The sequence below is a fragment of the Maniola jurtina genome, chromosome 6 (assembly GCF_905333055.1).
Source record: "Maniola jurtina chromosome 6, ilManJurt1.1, whole genome shotgun sequence".
Taxonomy (NCBI): Eukaryota; Metazoa; Arthropoda; class Insecta; order Lepidoptera; family Nymphalidae; genus Maniola; species Maniola jurtina.
Genome location: NC_060034.1, coordinates 9195640 through 9205137, shown reverse-complemented (window position 1 = coordinate 9205137; position 9498 = coordinate 9195640). Strand labels below are relative to the sequence as shown.

The following is a 9498-nucleotide window of genomic DNA, read 5'->3' as shown; positions in this document are numbered from 1 at the left end:
TTTGATTTTCAAAAAATCAAAAGTAGGATAGGTATCTAAATACAAGTGTATTGTTTAGCCTTCCCAGGGATGCAATCTACAAGTATTAGGTATCTATCTGCACCTACCCGTAAAAATCAGTTCATCTAGCAAGTAAGAAAATAACGTGAGAAATGAGTGAGAGCTGGTGAGAGAGAAACGTGAATAATTAAGTGTACCTATAATATGCGACAGGTCGAGATGGCAATCCGGGTGGAGACGCTCCGCACACCCGCACAGCCCCCGTGCTAACCTGGTGCGGGATAGCGTAGTAGATAGCTGGTAACCATCGATGTATATGGATTAGCCTTTCCCATACAATTCCGTCCGCAAAAATACGCTTGAATCTTACGTCATCGTCATTGACAAAGTCAAGAGACTTTTGCAAATTCTCTTGACTTTTTGAGCGCGGTTTTTATCTTCGAAGGGCCCATCCATATACATCGATGCTGGTAACTAATAAAATTACTTATCACAGTTTCGATATTAAACGTTTAATTTATATTTATAACATTATATTATCTGTAAATAATTATAGTTCTTACTATTGTATTTAGGTACGAGATAAACAAAACTCGATTATATTATACCTACTCCTATAATAGATACATACCTACGTAGCTAATTATTACCACTCATAGGTATTCAGTATTCACTACTAATTCATGATGATCAGAGTCTAGCACCAAAGTATGACAGCTGCAAGGTGATGATTTGGTTGACATGACTTTTGGCTAAAATTCATGATTGCAACGAGAAGATCATAAATTTCAGCCAATCACAAATTGCAATGTACCACAGTACTTCCGTGCTAGCCCTCCAGAAACTTTGGCGTAGCTAGAGGGGAAGTTCAGGCAAGTGGTGCCACAGAATTAATGTATAAGTTGTTGTATGTTTCCATCCTATTTTTTATCTAAATATACTTATAAAATGAAAAGCCGACTGACTGACAGATCTATCAACGCACAGCCCAAACTACTGGACGGGTCGGGATGGAATTTCGTATGCTGAGCTACACTGTGACGTAAACATCCGCTAAGAAAGGATTTTTGAAAATTCAACCCCTAAGGAGGTAAAAAAGGGAATTGAAATTTGTAGTCCACGCAGACGAAGTCGTGGTCATAAGCTAGTTAAATCTATATCAGATTGTTTAGTTTAAGGATCAAAATACGGATTTATTTACATGCGACCACAGGAAGGTAGGCATACCTAGTGTTTGGCGGTCAGTAAGTATGTAGGTAAGTGACATGATTGTCGGTTCCCTTATAATTGCTAACTACTCATTCAATTTTGATATGAAACTTCGTGAGGTTTCTTTTATTAGGAGTCCGATATAACAACTGTGCTCCCCCGTGGCCGGTGGTATTCCATGACGGATTTTCCTCACGGGGGAAAAAGGTGTCGTTAGATTCATCTTAGCGTTCAGCGTTTTATAGGGTAGGTATATGGTGTCATGGCAAATTTAATATGGCGGATATGGCGGCGTCCGTAAAAAAGTGCGTCTATGTACTTATCGATATACCCAGAGGTGACAAGCTACTAATTCGATTTTACCGAATGAGTAAGATGTTGTTAGCTTTGTTTTGCCATTCCACGATTCAAAGGCTAGGTACATGATGATTTATTATATCAAAAATACATATTGCGGATACGAAAAATAAAAATATGAAATGATTTTTTTTAAACTCAAACTTATCACACTATCACACTAATATTATAAAGGCGAAAGTTTGTATGTGTGTGTGTGTGTGTGTGTGTATGTTTGTTACTCCTTCACGCTAAAACTACTGGACAGATTGGGCTGAAATTTAGAATGGAGATAGATTATACTCTGGATTAGCACATAGGCTACTTTTTATCCCGGAAAATCAAAGAGTTCCCACGGGATTTTTAAAAAACTACATCCACGCGAACGAAGTCGCGGGCATCAGCTAGTATTTAAATAAGAATAATCGATAAATTGATTTTGAAATTAAAAAAAGAATCTACCTATAAGGGTCGGGTTTTAGTTTTTGAACTTTATCTGGTTGTAGATTCTAGCTACGCCAATCATTTCTAGATTGTATCATAATGATTACAAGGTGCATAACATCATTAGTATTTATACAATAATAGGCACAAAAGTAGGTATTTATGATATAATCACATAACATCTTGACTAACTAAACAAATTATGAGGTATTTCTTAAGACTTAAAGACTAATAATAATAATTAATATTTATTAATTGTGTTCCCGACACAAACATATCTGTTTTAAAAACCACGCAATAATATCTTGATTAAATTTTTAATAAACCTATGTGTAGTGCTCATAAATATTAGGTACTTAAGAACACAAAGTGTAACTACTGGAATGTCCGCAAAACTCTCGATTTCAACAAACAAGGCACACCGTGACACTTCAGTAGTGCAGTTGCTACACAAACTCGCGATCAACTTAATTAAACACATATGCAAATACTATAAAGTATCTATGGCATTTCAAAACTAGACTAAAGTAATAAATCAGTCTTCAAAGAATTACAAAATAATAAGTTTTATTATTAATAATTAACTTAAACAATGTTATAAAATTATTAGAAAATAGTATCATTTCTTACAAGTTAACATATTGAAAAAGGTTCAACAGATTTAACAGGTAGGTAGGTCAAATAAATATTATAAGGATGTTTTTCGTTAGACAAGGTTTTAGTTCATAGATTTAATTTACCTAATAGTTATTTATTTGATAGTTTAAATAAACTTAACATTATTACGTATTACAAAAATCGTGAAAAAAGTTTTAGTTTAACAAACATGGTCACATAGTTTTAAGATGATTGAGCATACATAGTTACTACGTGTTTGAATCCTTAAATCTAATAAAAACGACCGTGCTTGTGCAAATCAATCAATGTTTGGAGGAAAAAGTGAATAAAAGTACTTAGTTATCAACAATGAACAAGAACTTATGGCAAATCGCAAACAATGACAAAATATATTATCAACTCCATAATATAGTTACATAGAATATAAATACGTCGCTATATTTATTAGGTGATAATGAGCGTAATGCTATGCACGATCCCTTTCAATTCATTCATAGTAGGTGCTGTCTTACTACGAATTTATGAAAATCATGAGGTCGTGCTTTTCAGCGGACTAGAGTTCAACTGTAGCGAGCGTGAGGTAATGGCGGCGTTTCAGTCTATAAACATCACAGTCGCGGACAACAAATTGCACAAAACTCGTCCAGGTGGACCTACTCGAGGTCACGTGTTAAGGCTTCCATAGCCTTCCTGACCATCGACTCTACTAAGATACCAACTTACACAATTTTACATGCGAATTAAAGCTAACCTACACACTAGTCCATTAACAGATACGTAAAAGTTATAAAACATAAAGAAACTACAGAAGAAAAAAAAACAAACATAAATCACAAAAGACACCGACATACCGTCTAACGGAAATTTTATTTCGTTATCAAGTATAAATAGCGTTAGGAAATAAATAGAGAAGAAGAAAGGTAGAAGTTAATGTGGCCGCGGGGCCCATTGCAATCGCCCGGCCGGTCCCCGGTCAGCAAGGCATGCGCGCTGCGCGTCCTACCAGTAGCCTATCATTAAGTGCCTTACTTCTAACTTTGTACGCCTAAATCAGTCTTTTCGAATGCTCTCTATATTTTCACTTCAAATATTTTCTTATTTCACAGTTCAATCTCTTTCGCTTTTGCAATCGAGAGCAAAGTTACGAGGTGGCACAATAACACCAGAAGGTGGGTCTGGATCGCGTCGCCGGGCTATCGATAGATCTTCCACGTGGTCATCATCGGGAGGTGGTGATCGAGGAGACTGAGGCGCTGATCGCGGCGGCGTTCGAGGAGTTAGCGCAGCGTGAGCAGCAGCGGCTAGAGCCATAGCGTGCAAAGCCTCCCGGCCACCGTCCCTCGTAGCTCCTTCTAAGGCTTGTTGCAGAAAAGACGGGTCGATAAGAGGAGTGGAAGATGTTCCGTCATCGTTGCCTCCCGTTCCACTTAAGCCGTAAGGGAATGCAGCGCCATTCGATTCTCGCTTCACTCCGCGACTCATAGGACGACTCGTCGTAATGCCAAGTTTTTTCACCTTATCGTACAACGTACGTGAGGGAACGCCGTATTTGCGCGAGGCTTGTAGAGCGCTCATTCCGTTTCGAACGCATTCGATAGCTGACATAATATCCGACCTCGTGTACTGTTTGTATCTCTTCCATTCAGGTTTCTGCTGCGGTGGAACATAAGGTGCTAGGCCCGCTCTAACATCTTGCTGGAAATTGGTCGGGGGTGGGGAGGGATGGAAAGTACGTTGGTTGTCCTCTTCGAAAGATCGTTCCGTGTAGGGTGAATGTGCATCCTCTGAACGGTCAGAACGATTATAATGCGGAGAAGAAGCCCTCGATGACAACCGACGGGGTCGGTAATCGAAAGGGCGCTGTGGGCTGATAGGTCGTTCAGTTTCATGTGCCGACCCGTTGGAATGTAACCGAGTCGACTCATGCTGACTGAGAGGATGACATACGAGAGACATGGGCTGAGATGAATCTACAGGAGGCGCTTGAGCCAGTACGTTTCTTAAAATCGGAGTGTCCCGTGTGGCTAACATACTTGATAACTTTTTTCGTTTCAAAGGGTTCATGTCAGCAGAATCATACGCGGCGGAGAGTACGGGTGCGGCGGGAGGGGGTGGCCAGCGACTGATTGGTACGGGTGGGGACACACTAGATGGTGCAGCGGGCACTACTCGCGGCGGAGATACCGCTGGAGTCCGTTCACTGCTTCCTGGCCGCCGTCTTAACTCCGTCATGTCGAACAAACCCTTAACTTCGAGTTGCTCCGCCACTTTCATGATGCGTGGTATATGAGCTTGAGTAACATTCACTTCTCCTGTATACATGTACTCGAGTAGAGCGCGCATTTCAAAATCCTTAACGCCTGGAAAAAGAATGCTGCAATGGTCCATAGGCACATCGGCTAGTATCGACTGAAAGTATGGAGAGTTGGCTGCGAGCACTACTCTGTGTGCTTTGAATGTAACTTGGTCGTCAACAACCAATGTACAGTCGACGTAGGTTTCAACTTTGATCAAAGCTTCTAATATTTCTACCAAATTGGTTTTATGGTGGTTCCATTTCAAACAAAAAGTTTGTTGACCTTCGCTGCTCCCCATTTTTCTGAGTTGGGATTCTGTAATTTAAAAAAAAATGCTTAGTACTATTTTCTTATTGAAATCTTATTGGATCTGTTTTGGATTTGGTTTTTACGTAATTGATTCGAAAGTTTTTCATTTCATACCCTTGTGTATTACTACTTATTAGATGGTTATTCTGAAGAAAAAATTGAGTTCTATGAAACTTACAAATTCAGTAGGTATCACATTAACCATTAAATTAAAAGCAAAAGCGAGATGAAGCCCACAAGTTTTTGTGCGGAATGGCCCGCCTAGTGTGTTAAGGTCGTTGATTTTATGTCATTCATAAGAAAGTGTAGTTATTATTGTTGACTCCTAGTCTAGTCCAGTGTTTTGTTGTTAGTTTTTTATTAAGTATCAAAGTATTAATTAAGTATCGTAAAGTAAATAACTGCTAGTTATAGCTGATTCAATTTCAAAACATGGAAGTTTAAATTTTATCATTGAAGTTAATTTTAAAAATACCCTTACGTGCTAAGATAAAATATTAGTTGCAATGGTCAAATGCTTTTCCTTAAAAACTATACTTAAATTTTCAATATAGGTACACGCCTTAGAAACTTTATTTACATAAAAACAGCCTTATTAAAAGTTGCAATTAAATATCTACACGTACCTGGCAATACGCCTTCGTAGGTCGAACCGGGGTACATAGTAGCCCAACTCGGAGAAACAGAGACCACTAAAATAAAGTATTCGCACCGCACGTCGCGAGCGAAACGCACTGTGCCTCCAGTGCGAACTGCGAACGTATGGCACGGAGGAGCGCGGTTGCCCGACTGCACCGCCCTTCCCCATTTACATATATCGCGTTATAGCCCTTCTTTACTGCCAAATTGACTTTTACCTTTTATTCGGCAGGTAAATCGAACTTGGGGGACCGGTGGAACCGGCTACGTGTTTCCCTCGTGTCATGTAAATTTAAAAAATTACAAATCCAATCCAATTTTCGGGCAGCCAAGCTCTTGTTCGCTACACAATAAAGAGCAAAATGTTAAAACTAAACTAATAATTATACAAACCTTTGAAACTTTGAAGACGTCGCTCGTAGCACCTCTACGAAAAATGCAAATGTTTTTGTTTTGGTTTTTTATGTAGTTAAAAATTAAAACTAATTGCTATCAATAACAGCACTGACCTTTAATTGTTGAGTTAGCGATCCAGTTTCAGCAACGGCGAGTTAAATTTTCATAAATGTCCGGAGAAGTTAACAAAAGTTCGCATTAGCACTGCACGTAGTTCGTAGCACGACCGGGGGTTGTTCGCGGTAGCTGCGGTGCGCCCTGTGGGGGCGGTGTGCTCATCCGAGCGGCTGGCGGTGACTGTTCAGTGTTGGTGCAGGCGAGTCGCGGTCCTCTCCGCCGTACCCCGCACCTCCTGCGTGCGCTTTTTACGCACGCACCGCGGCAGCGCGACGCGCGTCGGAGTGCAATGCAATTGCGTGCGGGCGGGCGTGCGGGGCGCGGCGCGGCGACGAATTGCAGCCTAGTGAGGAGGGCGAGGCACTGGTGTGTGCGTGAGTGCGCACGGGCATCGTACGCCGCGCTGCGCTTGTGTGTCGCCTCTATAGATTAAAGCCGAATTCGGCTCATAAAAAGCTATAGCCTCGCCCCGGCCCTTTGTATGCTAACGTTGAACTTCGCGTCGTGCCATCGAAACCGATTCTTTTAGTTCACTTGCTAATTTACATTAAATTCCAATTAATATGCTCTCTACAATTTACATAAGATAAACAGTAGACGCTTTCCTAAATATTGTAATAAAATTTCCACACCTAAGAATTTTGGTCAAACGTTTGTTTTAGGTGCCTGTACCTACCTAATATTTAAGATTAGTCCTAAGTAGGTATTTATTTGTTGCAGTCTGTTGCCTAATTGTCTAGAAAAATAAATTGCCTAGAAAATTGCTACTTAAGTACCTACCTACCTAAGTACTTAAGACCTATTTACTTAGGTACATTTATACAAAACTAATTTATTTATGTACCTATTTACTTAGGTGCATTTTTACAAAACTAATTTATTTATGTAATCTATAACTCGAGAACCCTAAAATCACAAACCTCTCTCTACCTCGAGAATTGATGTCTATTGAATCGCAATCAGCAGAAATCAAAATCCATATTATAGGTAGGTATTAACAAATACAAATCTGCAGTATTAAGGAGCGCAATTTAGTAGGTATAAGGTACCATCGCATCTATTAGGTACTTACTACTTAAGTACTTACCTAATAATGAAATTTATTTTTGTATAATAAGTAAGTACCTACTAAGTAGGTAGATATAACTATAAGTAAAGTTAAGTAACGTAGTCAAAATGCGAAACATAAACTAAAAGTAATGACTGCCATCTGCATTATTAGTATATATACATAGGTAGGTACTTATAATAGTCGACTCGAAATACCGCACGACGACGTAGTCTACGTAAATCGCCCCAAAACTTCCTAAAAGTACGTGAACAAACGCCGCGAAACGGGGTCATTGACATATTGCCTGCGTAGGGAACGCCAAAATAGCGCGAAATGCACTCAAAAATAGACCAAGCTGTGTGCAATATTTTTTGTTAAACACGACTGCATCCGCCAGAAGGAGACACATTCCTAACAAATTGAATTCGTATTTATTTATTAAATCGTAAGTCAACCAAAAGAATAGCGATGGAAGTACAATTTTCTTAGGTCCGAATTCCGATACATAGGCTCAACCTGTGGGCTCAGTACCTATAAAAACTACAAAACATTCCTAAAAAGCCGGCATTGGTGGTGGTAATCACTATAAACATCAGGTAACTCGCCTGTTCGTTTGCTCACTATATTTAATTTGAAAAAAAAAACATAGGTATTCATATACTTTATCATTTATTTCGGAATAAGTAAGTTCATACCTACATAAATTTAACAATACTTAGAAAAAAGAAAAATACATATATAATATTATACTTTAGTATTTAGAGTCTTAGATTGAAATTAAAAATCACTAAAAATTAAAAAGTATTTACAAAAAATATGTGCCCAATAAGCTGGCACTACTACTTCGCTGAATAGCTCAACAGTTAGGCCTGGCCATTCAGCCTCAGGTATTTATAAAATAACTATATGCCTATGTGCCTAAGTTATAGGTGTACCGGGATATACCTAAGTTGAGTATTTCAAATCTCCATATTTATACACATCACAGACAGACATCTCAAGAGTATGGGAATGGATGGGATGTGGATCTTCTAATAGGAAAACACCTGTTAGATGCCCGGTATCGCTGGATAGAAGATGCCCCAGATGTACCTACCTACCTATTAATTGCTGGTTAGTGTAATAATTTATAAAGCAAGCGGTGCAGTACAGGTATGAATGGCAGCTTCTCGTGTCGGCATTGGGCAGCCAAGATAAAGATCATTATTGATTTTCCATTGAGCCAAACAAGCTGTCTGTATAGTTAGCAGGTATATAATCACCCTAAATCACGATTATCTGAACCTAGCCTTAAATAAATAAAATGCACACTTTTTGGAATCATTCAAAAGTATTGCTTCAATTAAACTGATGACGGAAAAGACATCAAATTGTCTCCAATACAATACACTAATAGTATGCCGTGTCAATCTTAATCTATTAATAATTATACGGGACACGCGGATTGTCGATGTATCGAATATCAATAGTAATGGGGAAATGGCGATTGATTTCAAATACTAGTAGGGACACATTGATTATTATTATCAAAGTCTTGTGGCGTTGTAAGTATGAATTATCTTGCATTGCATAGATACCTAAATCTGCGAAATTATTACCTTCGTAGGTATATAATATGGGTCCTATAAAATAGATGATTTATATTTTCAAAGTGTGTTTGTCTGTCTGTCTTACTTTTCCGTGGTTAATACGCTTAACCAATTTTGTCGGGATTTGGTACAGAAATCGCTTGCATCCTGGAGACTGACATAGGATACTTTTTATCCCTATAAAAGAGTAAGTACTTACCTTGCGACCGGATTAAAAAAAATCTAAAGGTCGCGGGCATCATCTAATTAGGTAGGGTACCTACTAATAATTTTCAATGAACAAAATATGGGGTTTTTAAATGCAAATACAAAATAATTTTCCCATGAAATGATTGATTCCGAAAGCATAAACAATGGCAGCAAAATATCAGCCATGCTCTCAAGAGCGATTTATCAAGTGCACTCAACGCAATCGTTTGCATATCGATGACGTTTTCATTGAATACAATTCACCAGCCAAAAATGGTGGCCTTATGGGAAAATTCTATATGTG

The 9498-nt window shown here is 38.7% G+C and overlaps 1 protein-coding gene across 1 annotated transcript; it reads right to left on the bottom strand.

Annotated features, from left to right (window-relative positions):
* Positions 1–2140: 2140 nt before the first annotated feature.
* On the bottom strand, positions 2141–6817 carry LOC123866105 (translation initiation factor IF-2). The gene is made up of 2 exons (XM_045907462.1): positions 6362–6817; positions 2141–5219 (listed from the first exon to the last, which is right to left on the bottom strand). Exon 2 carries the CDS (start codon positions 5200–5202, stop codon positions 3715–3717), a length of 1488 nt encoding a protein of 495 aa, XP_045763418.1. The 5' UTR covers positions 5203–5219; positions 6362–6817; the 3' UTR covers positions 2141–3714.
* Positions 6818–9498: the final 2681 nt, after the last annotated feature.